Here is a 24,030-nt window from a genome sequence, read left to right on the forward strand (position 1 = left end):
ACGTTTTTGTATTGATGTGAATCCGCACTCGGCGAACAGGTTTTCGAAATTTAAATAGATAAATAACATTTTTGTTCACGTGTTATTTCTACATTATTAACTTAACTGATACATTGAAACATAAAAGACATAATCTAACGAACAGGGTTCGAGTTTTGAAAGATGTAATGAGCTGTGCCTGCAGACACTGATGCGGCAGACACGCAAGTACAGCGTGCACTTAAAAGGTCAATATGCTGTCGTACTTAATGAATCTCATCACGTCTCCGACGGTTATGCTGACACAGTTGAAGGCGGGGAAGGAAAGCGTCGGAGACACTAATAGGAATGCGTATACATGCAGCTTCAGTGAGTGCATGATGTTTTATGCCGCTATAAGGATCGCGTCATGCAGTAACGCATGTTTTGTGTTTGATTGTTTGTGTGTTGTTTTACGCAGCAATATTCCAGCTATATGACGGCGGCCTGTAAATAATCGAGTCTGGGCCAGACATTCCAGTGATTGACAACATGAGCATCGATCCACGCAACTGGGATACGATGACATGCATCAACCAAGTCAGCGAGCCAGAGCAGGCCCCCATTAAGTGACGAATGTAAATTGCTAGACGGGATGCTCGGAATGCATTGAGAACATCTAGACGTAGACGTACTGTCTCTAATAGAAACATATACTGCAAAAAGAGAAATCACTATAAAACCTGTCGTAGGAAAAATAAATCTGACTTGTGTTTAGGCTTAAAAAACTGAGTGATACTATCTATTCTCCATCTAAGTTTTGGAAACAAATACGTTCATTAAAAAAGCAGGCAAATAGAAAAGTTAGTATCTCAAAGGCTGAGTGGCTTATACATTTTATGAAAGTTTTTTCAAATGACACTGTTTTCAACACTGACAGCAATGTGTTAGACGATATTAATGATGTTTCCTCTTCATGTTATATTCATGTTATAATGATGTTGACGAACTTATTTTAGAATCACCCATATCACAGGATGAAATCCTGGACGCTATAATACCTGCTTTCATTTCTCTTGTTTCTTCAAACGATGATGCTGTCATATTAAAACTGGCTATATATGTTAAAAATGCAATTCCCCTCAGAAACAATTTTTTAAACATGAGTATGTATCCAAATATGTAAACTTCTTATTTGTAACTCTCTTGTATATGGGCCGGAGGCCTTACATGCAATAGATATCTTTGGCTTTTGACCATCCGATCCTGTTACTCGCCTTTTACAACCATTGTCGCCTTTTACAGCAAGTATTGGTTGCTGAAGACCTATTCTATCACGGATCTTCACGGGTCAGGTAACGCATGTAGATATCCCGTTTTGTTGTTTGAGGCCTGACGGCACGGGCTATTGTGTGGGCGTGACTGAGGCAGGTGTTTACGTAGGTATATGCCCCGTAATGACGCTTATGTCTACTATCTACTTGTAGTGAGTCAGGTAGTGCCTAGTATTTGTTTGCTTTTCTCGTGTGAACACTAGCGTTGTGAACTCGCCAAACATCCAAACAAACACGGTTATAATTTACAGTGAATCATAAAACACTGCTATTCAATAATTATTATCTTGAAATGGGCCATAAAGTTTACCTATTCGTCGGGCGTGACGATAGTTGTAATTTATCTTTGATAAACGAAAGTGGTTGTTGAAAGTGAACCGTGTTTTTCCTCATCAATTTACAGGGTTTCAATTCACGTTCGCATGATCTAGCTTTAATAACATGGGTGTAATGTTAAATTGTGCATAATCGTCTCCTCCTCTCATATATAATCGTTTTGCAAATGACAAGACACGAATAAGGGGCGTTTGTCTGTTTTGGATGAAAGGGAGTTCTTCATCGTTTCAGTAGACGTTATTTCAAACACAGTTGTTTTGTTTATTAACTTCACATTAAGATAAATAGGCGAATATTATCCTGCTATGTGACCTTTATAGTCACAAAAAGCAATTAAGTATTGGTGAGATGAGTTTTAAAGGCTGCAGAAAGCTGTACTCAACGCATCCTTGTGAGAAATTAAATAGAAGCGATAATCGAAGGGCATCAGGTTCTCAAGTAACACTGAGGCTTTATATCTAAAGAGGCTGTGACTTGCATCAACCAAGGTAGCGAGCCTGACCACCCGATCCCGTTAGTCGCCCCTTAAAACAAGCATGAGTTATTGAAGACCTATTCCGGGGCGGTCGGGTAGCCTAGTGGTTAAAGCGTTGGCTCGTCACGCCAAAGACCCGGGTTCGATTCCCGACATGGGTACAATGTGTGAAGCCCATTTCTGGTGTCCCCCGCCGTGATATTGCTGGAATATTGCTAAAAGCGGCGTAAAACCATACTCAGTCAGTCAGTCAGTGAAGACCTATTCCAGTCCGGAATCTTCACGGGACGTATATATACCTCATGCGCCGCCCGTGGTGGTTATCAAGTTATAAGGGATTGAAATTAACTATATATATTTTGTTTCATCATGTTGTTTTAGATTTTTTTCGTTGGACAGTTACAACGTGTGGGGTTGGCAATGTACAGCGAAACAGGTCAACAAAATTTCAATTTCACTCGTGAAGATCCGGGTAGAAAAGGTCTTCAGCAACGCTTGTCGTAAGAGGCGACTATCCTTGTCGTAAGAGCCCTAGAGGCGACTAACGGGATCGGGGGGTCAGGCTTACTGACTTGTTTGATGCATGTCATTGTATTCCAATTGTGTGGATCGATGATCATGTCAATCACTGGATTGTCGGGTCCAGACTGCCTTCATATAGCTGGACTATTGCTGAGTGCGGCGTTAAACAAACGAACAGCCAGAGGATTTATAGTTGAAATAAATAGATAAAATCTAATTATCGTATAGTTAATGTTATAATGAACAGGTCTGAGTGGGTATCCATGTCAAACTGCGGCATGGTATCTCCGTGGGTTAGCACTATAAAACCGGCATTAATCCCGACTATATCAACCGGTGTCACACACACGCACGCACGCACGCACGCACGCACGCACGCACGCACGCACGCACACACACACACACACACGTAAAATCAGTGCAATAAGCTTGCACCCTATTTCACTCCACCTCACCTAAAAGTTAACTCCTAAGCTCTGACTCACCACCACATTGCTCATCACCTTGAAGTAGGATTCGCTTGGAAGTCTCTGTCAACATGTCGGGGTATGTCTCAACACTTAAAGAATGATTTGTGGGTTGTGTTTGTACATTTTTAACTGTTGACTGTTCCCTCACCCAGCTGTAATGACTACTTGATTCAGAACTTGACACATTGGTGTGACAATTGTCACATTGGTATGAAAAGGGTTGTAGAAAACATGTAAACACTGCAGAATTACCACTCTTACTGCGCATGTACATTTTTTCGGCATTGCAATATTCGTAAGCAGTCGTGTGAGCTTCGGGCAAGTCTTGAGGGTTACGGAAAAGGGCGAAAGATGACGAATGGTATTGCACATGGATTTAAATTAAATTCCAAATGTGAAAGTGTAACATACATTGAATGTGGTATTGTAATCTGAAATCAATCATTTCCGTTTTGGGGACTGAATTTCCTGTCTTTGTTCCTGTAATTCATTTTGTTCGTTTGTTTGTTTTTAACGCCGCAATATTCAAGCTAAATGACGGCGGTCTGTAAATGTTGAAGTCGGGACCGGACAATTCAGTGACTGTCATCATGAGCATTGATCTACGCAATTAGGATACGATGACATGCATCAACCAAGTCAGTGAGCCTGACCACCGATCCTGTTAGTCGCCTCATACCAGTAGGCCTTTGTTAGAGTATATACGGTAAGTAATAATGCGGGTAGGTAATAACTGTCCGGCGGGCGTCACTGATAACGGGATATCCCGCCTATAGGAGTTAGCCCTGCTTCGTACAATGAATAGAACACCGACCAGGTGGTTGTTATGTAGATATCGACGAGCTGTGTCTCTCTGACTAGCAGATGTGTTCTCAAACCAGAGTAGCTGAGTTACAGACGTGTATATTCTCCTATTGAACTTTGACAACGAATAAATTAAGTTATGGATTAAAGCAGATTAGCAGAGGAAAGAAACGGACTAAAGGACAGAGGTGGCGTCAGATTCCTGGATGTAGCGTTCTGGTTAGTCCTGCACCATGACCGTGGCATATATTTATTTTTAAAAAAAATATAATAATCTATAGCTAGAAATGCATACAAAAGCAAGTCTAGCCAGCTCAAGCTAGCTCTATTCCACAATTTCCTCTATGAAATCAGCATAGGGAAATCTTTTTGATTTTTAGAGTCAAGAAGGATATTGTGTAATATAAGATTTCAGAGACTGAATGTTAGTCTACGTTCTGGTGGTTAATCAGTTATAAAAATGTATATTTTGAATTCATTCTAAATTAATTCAGATTGAATTAACGAAATGAGTGTCGTGGCTCTAATTGTTTACGGAATAGCCACACATAATCAACAAGCTACCTTAAAACATGAAACAACATTTACTTCAATATACACAATTATAACAACGTTGCGAGAACGTTGACGTCATATAATGACTTCCACGTTTACGTTTAATCGAATCACCAATCAACAATGGCCTGTTTAAAGTAGGTCACGTGTCAAACATCGATTACCAAATTCTCCTTTCGTAGATAACAGTCCAGTTTGCATACCTGTATTTCCAACCCATCCCCTTCAGCGGGTCCCACAGGGGCGTGAGATTACGATACGATCATAATTACAGACGCCATGTGCATGACCGTATCTCAGCCCCAACCATGTTCGGAGCTTATAATGTCCACACGTTTATACCATATCATTGACTTAATAGGCATTTCAACACACGTTCTTCCTCCTTGCAGCGTCACGCTGAGCACCGAGACCTGACGCTCCCTGCGGGAACATCGTGTTCAACATGACGCCTCGTTGTGATGACACCATTAGAACACTTGACCCGCGACTTGGGTCAGTCAGGCATGGAGGGTTATTGAATTTAATTGCCCAATTTAAAGACGACACGTGAGAAAGGGCTGATAAGATTAATCCCATTTAAGGTGATAATGGTGTCTGGCTTGGACTGTGCCAGTGGCTCATGCCTTATTGAACAGAGCTGTGTCTTAGATATAAAATGTCCCAATAAAACTAAATGGGCACGGTGGATATCTAGTTTGAATATACTGATTATATGTTCAAACATAAATGACGTGATTTAAACCAACATAAAAATGTGATTATGAAAACATTTTTGTAAAGTTGCACTGTCAAATTTATGGCACCAATGTCGCATTTGCAATCATGTTTCGGTATGATATAATTATGCTGGAAAGCGCAGGGAGCTTAATGTTTGTCGAACTCTCGTGAGAAAGGCCGATTTGTTTAGAAAAAGGCTGGTATAGTTACTGCGGACCCGTGAAGATTCCGGGGTAGAAAAGGTCTTCAGCAACCCATGCTTGCCGTAAAAGGCGACTAACGGGATCGGGTGGTCTGGCTCGCTGACTTGGTTGATGCATGTCATCGATCCCAATTGCGTGGATCGATGCTCATGATATTAATCACTGGATTGTCTGGTCCAGACTCGATTATTTACAGACCGCCGTCATATAGCTGGAATATATGCGGCGTTAAACAACCAACCAACCAACCAACCAAGTTACTGCGCATGACTTGATTGATAATCATACTGTTTTCAATGGAGGAGAGCTATGCTGTCTGTACAAATGGCACCGATAGACTGGAACCGAACACCCAGGAACCAAGGATTATCGGATCCTGGTACGGATAAGGGACGCAACTCTGCAGCACATAAATATTAACTGGGCCGTTTGTGGCATACAGTCAGGAATAATGAGACTGAATGCTCGTATACATTAAGCAACAACAGAATATTGAGAACATGACACTACGCTTCTCACCGGGCAACACAGATAAAAAGGTGTTAACATATTATCTAAGTCTACGACCTCAGTTATATAAAGCCGTGGTCCAGATCCAGCTTCAATGAATGAGGAACTGCACCTTCGTGGCAGTTTTAAAAGTGTGACATGTGATTATAATCTGTGATAAATATAGCCTAAGATAATTACATGTAGTGTATGACAAGTAACATTAGAATGGTACGTGTCCCCGGTCGTAGCCGAGTTTATTCACACATTCCACATGTGTTCATCTACACTTTCTACAACCCGGGAAGATCCGGGTTAGAATTGGTCTGAACAGGGTTAAGTAGGTCTTCAGCAACCCATGCTTGCTGTAAAAGGCGACTATGCTTGTCGTAAGATGCGACTAACGGGATCGGGTGGCCAGGCTAGCTGACTTGGTTGATACATGTCATCGTATCCCAATTGCGTGGATCAGTGCTCACGATGTCAATCACTGGACTATGTGGGCCAGACTCGATTGTTTACAGACCGCTGTTATTTAGATTGAATATTTCCGAGTGCGGCGTTAAACAACAAACAAACAACACTTTCTACAGCATATATAAGCCCAGAAGAAACAGGATATTCGGACTACCGGTGGCTGGTATTCTTGTCATATAAATACCATACATGCATGGGGGTAAGATATTGTCACACCTACAGCGTTAAGGGATATTTTAAGCATACATCCGTACACCTTTCAAGCCATATCTCAAACAGTCCGTATAGCATAATCTCACATATGGTATTGCCCGTGTTCTGGCTCCAGCCAAGCAAACACCACACCACAAAGTACTGACTGAGAAGTCAATAGGGACAAACACATAGGCCACCAAGCACACATATACATAGACTTGCGCAAGTCTCTAAGGCAATAATTTTTTGTTTAAAACATAATTTCTTGTTTATATAAATAAGAAGAACAAGTCGTCCCTATTAGAGACTGTCGTCTTTAGACTGTCCACTTATCTAGACTTGCCTATTATAAGGATAGAATTACAATACACCCGTGGGTTCGCTATACAGCACAGCCATGGAGCAAGGCTAACATAGACATAACATTCGAGTTATGGGTAAACAACGGCTTTGTCTCATCGTCCCGATGGTGACACGGCCGCCTTTGGCTGACCAGCTGGCAAGATTGACCATAGTGGTCGGACCGAGGTGGACATTGATCATAAACACATTACACACCGGAACTGAATTCCTTCTCGATGGATTATCGAATGGACTTTGTAAATGGAGCAAGAATGTTTATAAAGTTTGTGTAAATATTGTTAAAGCAGACTACCGCTGACCCGAGGTCACTATGGTGACACCGTGAGTGTTGGACAAAGGAACTGGAGGGTGGTGGCTGGGTAGAAAGCCGTGTGTCAACATGAAGGTGGGTGGTCAGCGCGGGGGAGAGGAGGTGTGGGGTGGGGGTGTATGTGAGAAAGGAGAGACAATCGGCGTCATGACGGTCACAAACATTCCGAATATTTGTTCTGATGTAGTGATGGTTAAATGTTTATGAGTGTTTGTTAGACAAGGAACATAGCTTCTTTTATGACCTTTGGCCTACTGTGTGGTCGAGCGAGGTTCTGTAAGGAAATGAAAATGAACACAAATTCCACATGTGACTAACAAGGCATGTGACCCGTGAAGACCAGGGGTAGAATAGGTCTTCAGCAACCCATGCTTGCCGTAACAGGCGAATATGCTTGTCGTGAGAGGCGACTAACGGTATCGGGTGGTTAGATGGTTGATGCATGTCATCGTATCCCAATTGCGTGGATCGATGCTCATGATGTCAATCACTGGATCGTCTGGTCCAGACTCGATTATTTACAGACCGCCGTCATATAGCTGGAATATTGCTGAGTGCGGCGTAAAACAACAAACCAACAAGGCATGTGCTTGTGTCGCACTGTTGGATTTGAGGTGAGGTGAAATGGGGTTTAACGTCGCGTCCAAGATTATGGCACTTATATAGCGACGTGCATGTACGTGTATGTGATTGTGTGGCTGCTTGTACTAGTCCGGACTGATGCCGATTTATAGTGCTAGCTCACTGAGATACCATTCCGCAGTTTAACATGAATACCCCACTCAGTCACAGTATACTGACTCCGAGCCGACCAGTCCTTGTTTTAGCCCCTAAATGCCGAGCGCCAGACAGGGTAACAACAAGTACCATCTTTTATCGTCTTTTGGTATGACGCGGCCGAGGATCGAACCCCGGACCTTCCGCTCTCTGGGCGGACGCTCTACCACTAGACCACGGAGGCGGTCGTATACAGAACGGAACTAAGTGAGAACGGTTTTACCCAGCTTTTAGAATTATTCCAAAATATCACGACGGTGGACAACAGCAATGAGCTCTACACATTGTACCGGGTCAGGAGGTGAATCCAACAAGGTCCTTCGGCGTGAAGAGCGAATACTTGAACGACCAGCCTTCCCCAAGAACATAATGTTATTATTAGATTGTTCGTTTGTTGCTTAACGCCCGACAGACAAGTAGAAGTGATGCAAAATGTACAGACAAAAGTTTGTTCTTTGTTTTAACGCCGCTCGCAGCCAAATTCCAGCTAGATGGCGACGGTCTGTAAGTAATCGAGTCTGGACCACACAATCCAGTGATTGATTATTAGTTCATCAACAAACATCTTAAAGTATGTGATGATGGTGACATAGATGATGCATTGCATAAAGCATGTGACGCAAAACCATGATACTGTCCTGGTTGCTTCACGAACAACGCATCTGATGATGATGATGATGATGATGATGATGATGATGACATAGATGATGCATTGCATAAAGCATGTGAAGCAAAACCATGATGGTGTCCTGATTGCTTCACGAACAACGCATCTGGTGATGATGATGATGATGATGATGATAAATATTGATAATTCATTCCGAGGGGGTAATAGAGAGAGTGCAACCTGACTGGATAAGACTGATGGATCTATGTAGAAGTGGTACAAAAGTTTGTTGTTAACGCCGCTCTCAGCAATATTTCAGCTTGATGACGGCGGTCTGTAAGTAATCGAATCTGGACCAGACAATCCAGTTATTCATATCGTTAACAACGATCCACGCCGTCGGGGTACGGTGACACGCTATCAACCACATCACCGAGCCTTGCCACCCGATCCATTTGTTCGCCCCTACGACCAGCAAAGGAAGACGGAGGCACCAGTCTCAAATGCGCTAACACAGAGAGGCAGAACATTTGAACACAAACGGGGTAAGGATGGAACCTTGTGCAATCAAGTGGTGACTTCATCGTTTAGCAAGGACTATGACACCTTGAGGATGAAACAGGAAATGCGATCAAGTGTGTACAGGATGCAAAGCGTGCATACATGATTCAAGGTCACAACAGCACCCCATGGCTTACCCTCCCGGCACCAAGGTTCTCAACACTGCTTGAATCATATGCCTCTGCATAGCCGATCACAAACACCAGGGCTCGCTATCAAATGATTCGAGATGTTCTGGTGAATCTTCGCAATTGACTGCATCCTATGTCATACATGAACATTTTTCTTTCCGTCTGTCAAGTTTTCTCTCGATCCTTAAGTTGTATTTAACAAGATTACATTGAATGAGAGATATTCCAGTTGCCAATATGCCAAGATCCGGGCTTGACATCAAAGAGAATAAATAATTGTGCTTTAGTGTGAAGGACACAAGGAAGACGTCGCTCTAGTTTCATCACGTCTTTGTTGTCCTTTGGTTGTTTGTTGATTAACGCCGCACTCAGTAATATTTTTAACTATATGAAGGCGGTCTTAAATAATCGAGTCTGGACCAGACAATCAAGTGCTTGATATCATGAGCATCGATCTACGCAATTGTGATACGATGACATGCATCAACCAAGTCAGCGAGCCTAACCACCCGATCCCGTTAGTCGCCTCTTACGACCAGCATATTCGCATTTTAGGGCAAGCATGGGTTGCTGAAGACCTATTCTACCCATGATCTTCACGGGTATTTTGTTGTGCTACTGTTGCGCGAGAGATGTCAAGGACCTTCCTTCATATCACTTCACGATAGAGGCGTGCTATCAAAAACACTTAAGTGCTAGTTTGTGTCGAGCAGTTCGAAAGCGTCATCGTATCCCGCGTGTGGAGTGTGTTTGTATCTCGTACAGTGAAATGATACGGCTGGTATGTGTAAGATAACCTTCACCCGCTGTCTGAGAAGTCACCATATTGTCTTGTTACACTTTTGACATTATCTTAAGTTGTTTAGATACTAAACTAGGTTGGATTAAAGTTTTGTGATAGGCTATCCGCCACTCGCAACGTTCTTCAATCGCTGTCCATACATATCTGACGATTTTGAACTACAAATGGTTGATAAACACCGATTACACTACTGGTGGAGGGAACAACCGCAGAGAACTCAAGCATCAAGCTGTCTGATAAAATGTTGAACAAAGTACTGAGAATATAATACACATGTTTGATAATGTTTACAAAGATAAGATAAAAGCACTTCATTTTTTAAGTAACGTTTCAATTCATTTGAATTGCCGCTTATAAACATGTTGCACACAGACGCCAAGCGTTGAACATATTTGTGAATAGGCAACCCATGCTTAGGAAAATGTACAACTTCAAAGATCATAGTCTTCGTGGTTAAAGAGGTGAACAGCTCGCTATTATACGTCATCTATAATGTATTATGTTGAACCAATCGTTTGTCCACGGCTTGTAACGTTACGGGTAGATGTCAGCTGGTCCACGTGGAACACGAGCAGGTGGCCTGTGCCGGGTCATCACCGCACGTGCTGGGGCGTGAGGTAAACGACATAATGATTGACGGGTTGTCATTATTGGTTTTTGCTATTGTGAGTTGAAATTGATATGGTGTGGCGTTGAACCCGTGTTGGGTTGGGTCGTGTTTCAAAAAGTGAAAACGTTGCATTTTCACGATTTTGAACAGATGTAGTACGCAAACAACATTATTACAGAAGTTATTAGGTGAAAAAAGAGTTTTACCTTTTAATCGTTAATATACGGAAAATAACACAAGCTGACATGACCACTCAATATGAATTTAGCGGGGAGTCGAGATGCATCTTTTGAAAATATCATCTTAAATCACAAAATTAATTCATTTTACATATTTTTGTTTTGTTATCCTTTAACGTATTTCCTGTATTAATCTAAGTATTTTTTTAAGTTGATAATACAATTGGGTAGGGTTAAAATATAGGGAAAGATAAAGAAAAGCGGGGGTTGGGAGGGGGTTGGGGGGTTGGGGTTTGATAGTCGATTTATGTTTAGTCGTTAATCATTATTGACCAGTGTGTTTGCCAACTACAGACTTGTCATAATCCTCGATAACCTTGAGACGCTGGTGTTCCCTAAACGCATGGTCATGGCAAACTTTTTGCCTTGGTTACATTTACGTCAGTCGTGGCTTGGCTTCAAAATCAACTGCCCGGGAGGCTTATCCTCGCTATAAAATTGGTATCGGGCCGTTGTTTGGCTCGACATCTGACGGTCGATTGGCAGTTGTCGAGTATTGCCCAATTATTTAAGCGATTGGCCTGACCCAGGAATAGAGCTCAATCTTCAATAAACCGAGTTCGCCTTGACGGATAAAATCACAGGTATTTCAGGGAAAGTAAACAAATTGTCGACATGCATCCTGGCCGAGCGATCGGTATTCCGGGGTCGGTTGACGAATACGCAATGTTGGGGGGGTCGCGAGACGGGGAAGTGCCGACATCCTGCGTTGAAGTACAGCTCTTTACATAAGGGAATCTGAGAATATTAGATGCTTGACGCGAAATATCCATGCTAAAATTTTAAATTTCCACCTGACCTTCAAATTCTTACCAGGATACTTTTGGTTACACGATGACACACAGACATATTTTTTTTTCATTTTTTAATGTCTCAGGTTAAATTTGTAAGGATACAGTCAAATGTGAAAACAGAAATATCATAATTCCGTATTCCTTTAAATTGTTTATATGATGTGGTCAAAGGTCATTTTGACTCTAGAGGTTGAATGGCATCTAAAATGTGGAAATCTCCTCAAAGTTTTACATCAAAAGTCAAATTACCACGACACAATAACACAATAACATAACACATTATATTATCACGGCTGTGGTTTGTTTGTTTGTTATTTAAAGCCGCACTCAGCAATATTCCAGTTATATGATATGCCAATTTACGAACCGAAACTCCCCACTTTCAATGATTATCGCTGTGCACGAATACGCCTTTAATTCTAGTGCACTGTAGTGACATCTTTGCAATAGACTAACGCTAAATCTCTGAAAACTTATAATTTTGATAGAAACAAACAACTCCATTTAAATTGAACATGGAATATTGCTCAGAGCGGCGTTAAACAAAAAAATACTATAAGATGATAACGGAATACATCAGCTTCATCAGATACTAAGATAAACATTTAGTTCACTGTTTGTACATTCTACATTAGACGTTCCCATTATCTATGAACTATTATTGGGTATTGGTCTTCACCTGTGCCCGTCGAAAGAGGCGACTTACGGGATCGGGTGGTCAGGCTCGCTGACTTGGTTGATGCATGTCATCGATCCCAATTGCGTTGATCGATGCTCCTGCTATCAATCACTGGATTGCCTGGTCCCGATTATTTACAGACCGCCGTCATATAACTTGAATATTGCTGAGTGCAACGTTAAACAACAAACAGACAGCACTTTTTACACCCTATATAACCCCAGACGAAACAGGATATAAGGAGTGCGGCTTTAAACAGCATCAAAGAAGCAGACATGCATACAAACAATCGCAGCAATAACTGTCCTGTATTTAGAGTGTCCCGATTACAGAGACACCATAGAGTGTCCCTGTATGCTGCATTGAACCTAAACTTGGCACAGTATAGCGAGTACGTCTACAGATACGTACCGCGTCCCGAGAGAGTTCAGATAAACAAACTTTGTTTACAAACCCACATCTACCGAGGGGCGAGATGCTCATCAACGGTAATTAACACATCCGAGAGTACATGTACATCGACCCGGGAACACGTGGTGTACCAAACACGTGTTTGTCTCAGAATCATCACAGATGGACAACAAACATACATGACTGATGTGTATGATATAGACACGATACATATGTATGTACATGATATATATGCACACGCCCAATAAAAACCCCCAACTAAGATGCGTCCAATGCGTGTTTCTTGTTTAACGCCGCACTCAGCAATATTCAAGCTATATGACGGCGGTCTGTAAATAATCGAGTTTGGACCAGACAATCCAGTGACTGACTTGCTGCACACAAAAGACCAAATACCGCAAAAATGTTCGCACAAAACGTTCGAACCAAGCAATCGGACACGACAATATGCGTCGTTTTTACCGTTTGATGGCCTCAAAATGGGAGGGTAGCTTTGTGTGCGAACCCGATGTCCACTGAACAATAATATTATGGATCATAATGTTCCAAGCAGCATCCCCAAAAAATATTCATGATCCCTAACGTTTTTGGTTCATTTTCGACAAATGACATCATACCCATTTCCATCCCTTTGCACATATTTTAGTTATTTTCGTTGGTATATCTGTGACCTTGATTCCCGTTCATTACACGTCGTGCTCTTAATCATGAGTGACAGGTACATCGAGCGCAACATTCGACCTGTCCATCAGTCAGACAAGAGACTGATTACATGCACCCTCTGGTGTAATTAAATACACATACGAATTAGTATGATTAATTACATATGCAGAGTATATATCTGATGGACACTTGTTTGAAATAGTTTCTTACCACTGTACCGAAACGTCGAATTGAGACATGTGAAGGGTAGAATAGGTCTTCAGCAACCCATGCTTGCCGTAAAAGGCGACTATGCTTGTCGTAAGAGGCGACTAACGGGATCGGGTGGTCAGGCTCGCTGACTTGGTTGATGCATGTCATCGTATCCCAATTGCGTGGATCGATGCTCATGATGTCAATCACTGGATTGTCTGGTCCAGACTTGATTATTTACAGACCGCCGTCATACAGCTTGAATATTGCTGAGTACGGCGTTAAACTACAAACAAACGTCGCCTTTAGGGAATATATAGTTGACACCCATATCCACCCTGTCTACAGTTATACTACAACCACTAAAATGCCACTTAAAGGTACTATATGCTGGGCAATTAATTATATATTCCGTATCCGCGTCTTGTGTAGTTGGTCCTGTGAACTGAGGTCAAAAGAAAGTATGGGCTAGATCAATGCCTTTTTTGCGCTGGCGATTAGGTGCTCACTCTGCCATGTGGGTTCAAATCCTGGATGGGACTCAACTTTACTGAGAAAGTGTTATCCCAAATATAACATGTATTACAAAAGAAAGCATACCGAGTTTATTTTTGATGTAACTGTACTTGAAAACAAAATTTGATTATGTCTATTTAAGCATCACTCATTCCTGCAACAGTTTGTAAAAAATAATCTGAGACTGGGTCATGTTTTGTACAAATATATTGATTCCGTGAAGAATAAGGTCAGAAATGAATTTGCAACCACATGACCTCTAGCGTTTTTGAAATGTTGTAAATTTGTGACGAAAAAACCCCAAATGCACCTTTTTAAAAAATAGGTGTCTAAGATACCCATCAACAGTTGTGCATCAAGCGATTTATTTTATATTTTTAAAAAATCGTACCGATTTAGTATTTTGATCATAAAACCAGGAAGAAGTAATGTAACTTATTACGCGATCACGTATAGCTTGTAACACATGTATACATGGCCATGCTAGGTCCGAGATAACGGGGTTGGACTGTAGATTAATAACACTTACGTAACTAGGTAATCAGAGCCAGGTAATAAACACGTTTTATGTTTGCTCGTGGGCATGTATATTAGATTTTGATATTGGCTACGTATACTGGTCAAATTGTGATAGGGATATGTAGAGAAGTTCAGTTTTACTCGTAACACGCTTGGTTTATCATGTGGGAGAAAGGATATCTCTTTCAAGACCTGACTAGTATAAATGCAATTACATTAACATGTTAAAGTTGTTGTTGTTTGTTGTTTGTTGTGTAACGCCGTACTCAGCAATATTCCAGCTATATGACGACGGTCTGTAAATAATCGAGTCTGGACCAGACAATCCAGTGATTGACATCATGAGCATTGATCCACGCAATTGGGATCGATGACATGCATCAACAATGTCAGCGAGCCTGAAAACCCGCTACCATCCGAGTCGTGTTTTACGACAAGCATAGTCGCCTTTTACGGCAAGCATGGGTTGCTGAAGACCTATTCTACCCCGGATCATCACGGTCTGTTTCAGGTGTTGATAGATACCAGTTCATATATACATGTCCTGAAACGACAAACATAGTGAACGGTGTCATCGTATGGGTATCATGGTTTTTGTACCTTTGTATATTTCTGTTGTTAGGGACAGCTGAAATTAATATTTCGCGTACGACGTATGCACGACGAGTTATTGAACGTGCCAATATTGAACTTCACATGGTAGCCCCCGCAAATCATATTTGAGGGGAAGTTTCGTGTATGACAGGGCAATATTATAAATTACATGAGTTATGATGAGTTTTGATGGCATGTTATATCATATTGCATTTCTCATTTCCCCTATCTCTCTAATTACATATCTGCTACCCATGAAGATTCGGGGTAGAATAGGTCTTCAGATACCCATGCCAGCCGTAGAAGGCGACTATGCTTGTTGTAAGAGGCGACTAAAGGGATCAAACCAACCTATCTCTCTCTCTCTCTCTGTCTCTCTCTCTCTCTCTAATAATACTAGTATATATGTCTCTCTCTCTAACTTATTAATATATGTTTTTGTCTGTCTGTTTGTCTGCCTGCCTCTCTGTCTCTCTCTCTCTCTCTCTAATTAGGTTTCGGCCTGTCTTTCCCTGTCTCTCTAATCATATCTGCATCTCTCTTATTTCATACACATTGATCAGTTTTTCTCTCTAATTGTATATGTCTCTCTCAATCTCTCCCCCCCCCCCCCCTCTCTCTCTCTCTCTGATTCATTATTGAAATGACAGTATTTTAGTAGACTAAATAAATAGCAATACGTGCAATATCCTTAAAATCAATACAAGTGCGTTACAAGTTTCTGGAAGTGATATATTTCTATTAGTTCCACTGAATTCAAGTACCTATCCAGTGTAGATTTCGTAAAATATGCAAACTTTCTACCAAGCGTCGCGAGTGAGACAATGAAGCAAACACAGTACCTGTAGTCCCAGAAAGGAAAGTTCCGTTGGTCCGTTGCCTGTTTCTTGTGTCCGTACGTTCGTTGCAGGTACGTCTCCATGCTTGACTCACGACTTCACGGGTACGACAGAATATCCGAGGGGTTGTTAGTGCGTTAACAAGTCTATGTTGAGATCACCAGAACAAAATCACTGTCACCATCTACATTCCGACGTTTTAAGTGTGTCACACTTTCAATAACGGTCACTTACTCCTGTCACAGACTGTCACACAGGTGAACCTCTCCAATCCAAACTTCACAACATTAGCGTGTATACTTTTAAATCCATATGAAATAAAATGGCGTCGTCTATCAATGCGAGTCAGTCAAGTTATCGCAGCCCTTCCATATCGCGACGGCCGTCCGTCACTTAACCGACATAATCTGAGCAAGGTGATCTCGCTCCGCACTGCCTGGCCAATAGGACTCGCTCAATGCTGGATTAACAACCAAGACGCTCCCAACAGTGAACGGATCTCCTAAGCTCCAGACACTGCTTGAATTCTCTCATACATTATCTCCTCACCGCTGAGCTCCATACAGTGCCACACAGGTAAACTGAATACTGTAAGCGGTAGACAAAGCCTCTCAGAACCTGTGACGTGAATAGCGGGTTGTGTACAATGAGACGGGGGGTTAGAGGGGAGAGAGGTTGTCAGAGCGTATACCTTAATGCCATATTAATCTGGCTATGTGCCAATAGTTTATATATAACTACAAATACAGATTGCCGTGACACCTACTGGGGTTGACTGGGGTTGTTAATGAATGGAAGCTGTTGAACAAAGCCCCGCGATATTACAATGACCAGTAATTACACGGGATAAACGAAATCCGCATTTAGGTAAGTGTTTCGACAAAATGCGAGATTGTATCTTTTATTAATACGTTTGTTTTAAGTATGTGGTAAGGATCTGTAGACATCGTGTGGCGAATTGTCTGTGACCCGGACCAAGTGCTGACCTACACACACGTCGCTAATCATAAGACACAACGCCATACTGCCGGGATTGATCTTTCATGTTTTGTTTGTTTGTTTGTTTGTTTGTTTGTTTGTTGTTTAACGCCACACTCAGCAATATTCCAGCTATATGACCGCGGTTAGTAAATAATCGAGTCTGGACCAGACAGTCCAGTGATTGACATCATGAGCATCGATCCACGCAATTGGGATCGATGACATGCATCAACCAAGTCAGCAAGCCTGACCATCCGATCCCGTTAGTCGCCTCTTACGACAAGCATAGTCGCCTTTTACGGCAAGCATGGGTTTCTGAAGACCTATTCTACCCCGGATCTTCACGGGTCGATCTTTCATGTAGTCGAGTCTTTGTTAACCACGTGTAAAGGTCATACCTAATACAGACCCAAACTAACACTGTGTTTTAGTAGAAAATATAATTCTAGTTATCATTAGGAACATGTCGGTTGACATATTGTAATGTTATGTTCTGATTTTACAGGCTCTTTAAATTCTTGTTTCATGCCGTCCTCAGCAATACTCCAGCTATAGGATGCGGCCTGTAACTAATCAAGTAAACTTTTTGAGAAACTTTTCACGCCGTCGAGGTAGAGTTAGCCGCAATCAAGCTGACCCGCGAAGAACAGGGGTAGAATTGGACTTTAGTATGACGCGGCCGGGACTCGAACCCCGGACCTTCCGCTCTCCGAGGGGACGCTCTACCACTAGACCACGGAGGCTGTTGCTCCGCATCGGAAGGTGACTTGTAGGATGACGGCTGATTGTACTTGCCCGCACGAATGCCGGTTTTATGATGCTAGCCGACTGAGATACCAAACACAGTTTAACATGAATATACCACTCAGTCCGAACCGGCAAAACCCCTTGTTTACTCTCCTTTATGTCGAGCTCAAGTCAGAATAACAACGTCCATCTTTTAACGTATTTTGGCATGGCGGGGACAGGGGATCGAACCCCCGACCTTAAGTTCTGCGGGCAGATGCTCTATCAACTCGGCTACGGAGGCGGTTTGAGAAAAGAGTTACTTCCCTTTCAGACTGCTGTACTAGTGAGTGAGTGAGTATGGTTTTACGCCGCTTTAATCAATATTCCAGCAATATCACGGCGGGGGACACCAGAAATGGGCTTCACACTTTGTACCCATGTCGGGAATCGAACCCAGGTCTTCGGCGTGACGAGCGAACGCTTTAACCACTAGGCTACCCGACCGCCCTTGCTGTACTATCTAAGGTGGGGTGGACATGACCAGCTATTAAAACATACTGGAATGAATTTGTGAATTTGAATTATTATTTATGTTTTACATAAAAATATATTAAGACGAGCACGGGTACGGTGCTGACAAACCTAGAAACATAATCGGGGCGAAAAGGGATTCGAACCCACAATCATAGGTTTCTGGCGTGTCCAAGGGAGGCAACTCTGCACAGCGAATCGCCTCAGACGACTGGGCCACCCGTGTCCCCCAAAGAACAGAGACAGCGTATGGGGTCCATCTTTCGCCATATTTGAATTTTGTAAGTTTAAAAACAGATCCAGTTATAACACAACGGGTACAGCTAAATGCAGGAGGCGAACGCACTGTGACGCAGGCCTGGGTCGAACACGTTATCGTAAAAACCAAAGGCATAGGCACGTTGCTAAATAACCAAGGATGAAGGAGTGTGTAAGGGAGTTATTGTTGTTTGACGCTGAAGGCAGCAATCGTCCCGTTTGATCTTACCTTCATACTCACTGTGCATCAAAGAACAAAGAGTGAGTGAGTGAGTTGGGATTAACGCCGCTTTTAACAGTATTCCAGTCATATCACGACGTGTCAGCTTAATGTGGGAGGAAAGCCCGAAGTGATGCAGGTCTAAGACGTTTACCACTTTGGTGAAACCAACGAGCACGGGCATGGTGCTGACAAACCTAGAAACATAATCGGGGCGAACCGGGATTCGAACCCACAATCATAGGTTTCTGGCGTGCCCAAGGAACGCAACTCTGCACAGCGAATCGCCTTAGACGACTGGGTAACCCGTGTCCCCCAAAGAACAAAGAGAACACAGAAGTACATTTATTTATTTCGAAAACAATCAACTAGCCTCAAGATGAAGATTTATATTTTACGTGTGTTTCAAACACTTTCGCGTTTTCGTTTCAAGCGAGTTTTTGATGACATCCACAAGGCTGACGTCTCAAGATATTAGTTTGTGGATGTTTTATGCTGAACTACTTGTGTTCGATTATAATGAGTGACCTGAGTCAACCATGGTTACCGCATTTCTAGCAACCGGGTTGACTAGATTCAACCTGAGTTCACTAGTGTTAATACACAATGACTTGGGGCAACACCCCACACGAAATGCTGCAACAAATTCAACCCTAGCAAGTGAGTATTGTTTTACGCCTTTTTGTCTCGCTTTTTTAAAGAGTGAGTGAGTGAGTATGATTTTACGCCGCTTTTAGCAATATTCCAGCAATATCACGGCGGGGGACACAGAAAATGGGCTTCACACATTGTACCCATGTCGGGAATCGAACCCGGGTCTTCAGCGTGAAATGCAACCTTAGATACATTTGTATATCAAAACATGTCTGCCAGAAGAAGGAGAAACACAACAGCCACGTGTATTCTATAACTATGAGAGAGTGACAAGTGTTTTATTGTTAGACAAAGCGGTCATGGAACTTTTTAGCATGTAAAACGACAAGTAAGTAAAGCAGTCATCGTTAAAGTTGAAACATTGTTGTTTTTGTTCTTTTTTAACGTGGTCTGTAAATAATCGAGTCTGGACCAGACAATCCAGTGATTGACATCATAAGAACCAATCCACGCAATTGGGATACGATGACATGCATCAACAAAGTCAGTGAGCCTGACCACCCGATCCCGTTAGTCACCTCTTACGACAAACATAGTCGCCTTTTACGGCAAGCATGGGTTGCTGAAGATCTATTCTATTCAGGATCTTCACCGGTCGATCTTTCATGTCGTCGAGTCTTTGTTAACCACGCGTAAAGGTCATACCTAATACAGACAGAATACGATGACATGTATCAACCAAGTCAGCGATCCGGCCCAGCCGATCCCGTTAGTCGCCTCTTACGACAAGCATAGTTGCATTTTAGGACAAGCATGGGTTGCTGAAGATCTGTTCTACCCCGAATCTTCACGGGTCACATTGAAAGTCAAATTTTGCAAACACTTGTCAAAAATAGATGTATACTATATATTATATCAGCTAGTTAATGATATTCACTAACGTTTTTATTCATTATAGTAGAATTATAGTATTACAGTGAAAGTATTAATGTTGTTATTTGCTGCTGATGTTATTATGGTTTCTGATTCTATATGTGGTTCTCAGCATCAGATAAATATTCTAGATTTCAAATGCAGATAAGTGGGTAATGACTGTTAACTTGCACAAATCTCATGTTGTTTTTAGCAGAAGAGGAAACGTATCAACATAAGAAGTAAGGTACTATGGAGTACAAGTTGTAGAGGTGGTTAATACTTAAAGATATCCGGGGGGCACGGGTGGCCCAGTCGTCTAAAGCGTCGCGATTCACTGTGCAGAGTTGCTTCCCATGGGCACGCCAGAAACCTATGATTGTGGGTTCGAATCCCGGTTCGCACCGATTATGTTTCTAGATTTGTCAGCACCATACCCGTGCTCGTGGGTTTCACCGAAGTGGTAAACGTCAGAGACCTGCATCACCTCGGGCTTTCCTCCCACATCAAGCTGACATTCCGCGATATACATGTAACTGGAATACTGTTAAAAGCGGCGTTAAACCCAACTCACTCACTCACTATAAATATTTGGGATTTGTCTTCACTTGTAAGTTTAGTCTAAGTAAATATGTTGCTGATCTTGCTCTTCGTGCCAAAAGGGCTTTATTTGAGTTACTTATTGCAACTAGAAACATATCTATTACTGTCCCCGACGTGTTCTTTAAGTTATTTCATTGTCAGACAAGTCCGATTCTTTCGTACGCATCTGAAATTTGTGGGATCAATAGATTTGAGAGCATAGTTAAAATCCACTTACTGCCTTGCAACAACTTCTTTACAATGGGACCAAAAACACCTAATGCTATAGTTTATGGTGAATATGGCCGATGTCCGATCTCAACTCACTTGGACGTAGTGATGGTTACTGGTGTAAAATATTATGAATGCATGAAGACCGCCCCCCCTAACCCCCCCCCCCCCCCCAAAAAAAAAAGCGTACAATTTACTTTATTTGGATGATTTAAAAAAAATGTTTTATAAGTATGTTGAAGGATTGTGCTATTGATGTATTTACTCAAAATTGATATCTGCTATATATAACAGTTCACCAGTTCAAGATATACAGTTTGTTAGAATCGGAAAAGTATCTTTATGCAATTAGCGAATAAAAGCTTCGAAATATTTTAATGAAGTTCAGAGAGGGACTATTACGGTTAAGGAACCATGAAGATAGGTGGCAAAACATCGACGTACTGTCTTTATGTGATAGAGGTGTAGTATTTGCACTTGTCGGAGTGGCCCCCATTCTACTAACTAGATGGCCCCTCACATGAAGGTCCAGCAATTTTCAGGGTTAAGCATCCCGAAGACCATTACTATCCTGACGTCTTTTCTGCGGCGGGATTCTCGGTTGAAAAGGGAAGGGTTCGCCAGGTGTCTACAGTTATGCCTTGCAGAGTTGCGTCCCTTTGGTGTTGCGTTCGTTGGTTCGAATGCCGGTTTTTCCTGATTGCTCGGGACCCTCTCGCTGGGTGCTGCTGGTCGGCTGGTGTTCTGTTGCCCTACCAAAGTTTTTATCTGCATTCAGTGCTACCCATCTCTGTATTTAAAGAGTAGTAAGGCTTCGCTCTGTTGACCTGGCGACACAGAGATATTCAAGTGGCTGAACTGGTTGCCCTTGTTTGGCCTTACATCAAGTCTGCGTATTCAGTTGCCTAGGAAGTATACATACTTATTAATGACCATTGTCTTCCCCCCTGCTTGGAAAAACAAGGTAATTCACCTATATCCCTAGTTCAGAGGGGGTTGTGCGACTCCAGGAACAGTAGACGTATTCTTGTCTGTGTTGCAACCCACCAATGTTACATTTCAGTGTGTAGGGGATGTAAATTCCAAAAGATACTAGTACATCTGACAATCCAGTAGATCCTAGATACCAGTGCCCTCATCAACCCAGTAGATACTAGATACAAGCACCTGCAATAACCCAGTAGATCCTAGATACAATTACCTGCAATAACCCAGTAGATCCTAGATACAATTACCTGCAATAACCCAGTAGATCCTAGATACCCGCACCCTCACCAATCCAGTAGATCCTACATAAAAACACCTCTAATAACCCAGTAGATCCTAGATACCAGCACCCTGATCAACCCAGAAGATTCTAGATACAAGCACCTCCAATAACCCAGTCGATTCTAGATACCAGCACCTGTAATAACCCAGTAGATCCTATCTACCAGCACCCTCATCAACCCAGTAGATCCTAGATACAAGTACATCCAATAACCCAGTAGATCCTAGATACCAGCACCCCCACAACCCAGTAGATCCTAGATACCAACACCTGTAATAACCCAGTAGATCCTATATACCAGCACCCTCATCAACACAGTAGATCCTAGATACAAGTACATCCAATAACCCAGTAGATCCTAGATACAAGCACCCCAACAACCCAGTAGATTCTAGATACCAGCACCTGTAATAACCCAGTAGATTCTAGATACCAGCACCTGTAATAACCCAGTAGATCCTATATACCAGCACCCTCATCAACCCAGTAGATCCTAGATACAAGTACATCCAATAACCAGGTAGATCCTAGATACCAGCACCTGCAATAACCCAGTAGATCCTAGATACAATTACCTGCAATAACCCAGTAGATCCTAGATACAAGCACCTCAAATAACCCAGTAGATCCTAGATACCCGCACCCTCATCAACCCAGTAGATTCTAGATACCAGCACCCTTATCAACCCAGTAGATTCTAGATACCAGCACCCTCATCAACCCAGTAGATTCTAGATACAAGCACCCCCAATAACCCAGTAGATTCTAGATACAAGCATCTCCAATAACCCAGTAGAATCTAGATACAAGCACCTCCAATAACCCAGTAGATCCTAGATACCAGCACCCTCATCAACCCAGTAGATTCTAGATACCAGCACCCTCATCAACCCAGTAGATACATCCAATAACCCAGTAGATCCTAGATACCAGCACCCTCATCAACCCAGTAGATTCTAGATACCAGCACCCTCATCAACCCAGTAGATCCTAGATACCAGCACCCTCATCAACCCAGTAGATCCTAGATACAAGCACCTCCAATAACCAAGTAGATCCTAGATGCCAGCACCCCCACAACCCAGTAGATCCTACAACAAGCACCTCCAATAACCCAGTAGATTCTAGATACAAGCATCTCCAGTAACCCAGTAGAATCTAGATACAAGCACCTCCAATAACCCAGTAGATTCTAGATACCAGCACCCTCATCAACCTAGTAGATCCTAGATACAAGCACCTCCAATAACCAAATAGATCCTAGATGCCAGCACCCTCATCAACCCAGTAGATCCTAGATACAAGCACCTCCAATAACCCAGTAGATCCTAGATACCAGCACCCTCATCAACCCAGTAGATTCTAGATACCAGCACCCTCATCAACCTAGTAGATCCTAGATACAAGTACATCCAATAACCCAGTAGATCCTAGATACCAGCACCCCCACAACCCAGTAGATCCTAGATACAAGCACCTCCAATAACCAAGTAGATCCTAGATGCCAGCACCCCCACAACCCAGTAGATCCTACAACAAGCACCTCCAATAACCCAGTAGATTCTAGATACAAGCAC

General features: G+C 42.4%; 1 protein-coding gene across 1 annotated transcript in view; it reads right to left on the bottom strand.

Annotated features, from left to right (window-relative positions):
- The window catches only part of LOC124145960 (protein FAM124A-like), a 53,567-nt gene extending 36,981 nt beyond the window's left edge, over positions 1 to 16,586 (bottom strand). Inside the window, exon 1 of the mRNA XM_046515952.2 lies at positions 16,149 to 16,586. Within this exon, the coding sequence (XP_046371908.2) occupies positions 16,149 to 16,228 (80 nt within the window). The 5' untranslated portion in view covers positions 16,229 to 16,586. The remainder of the gene's footprint in view (positions 1 to 16,148) is intronic.
- Positions 16,587 to 24,030: the final 7,444 nt, after the last annotated feature.

Source organism: Haliotis rufescens, unplaced genomic scaffold (genome assembly GCF_023055435.1).
Source record: "Haliotis rufescens isolate VD_foot unplaced genomic scaffold, xgHalRufe1.0.p SCAF_9, whole genome shotgun sequence".
NCBI lineage: Eukaryota > Metazoa > Mollusca > Gastropoda > Lepetellida > Haliotidae > Haliotis > Haliotis rufescens.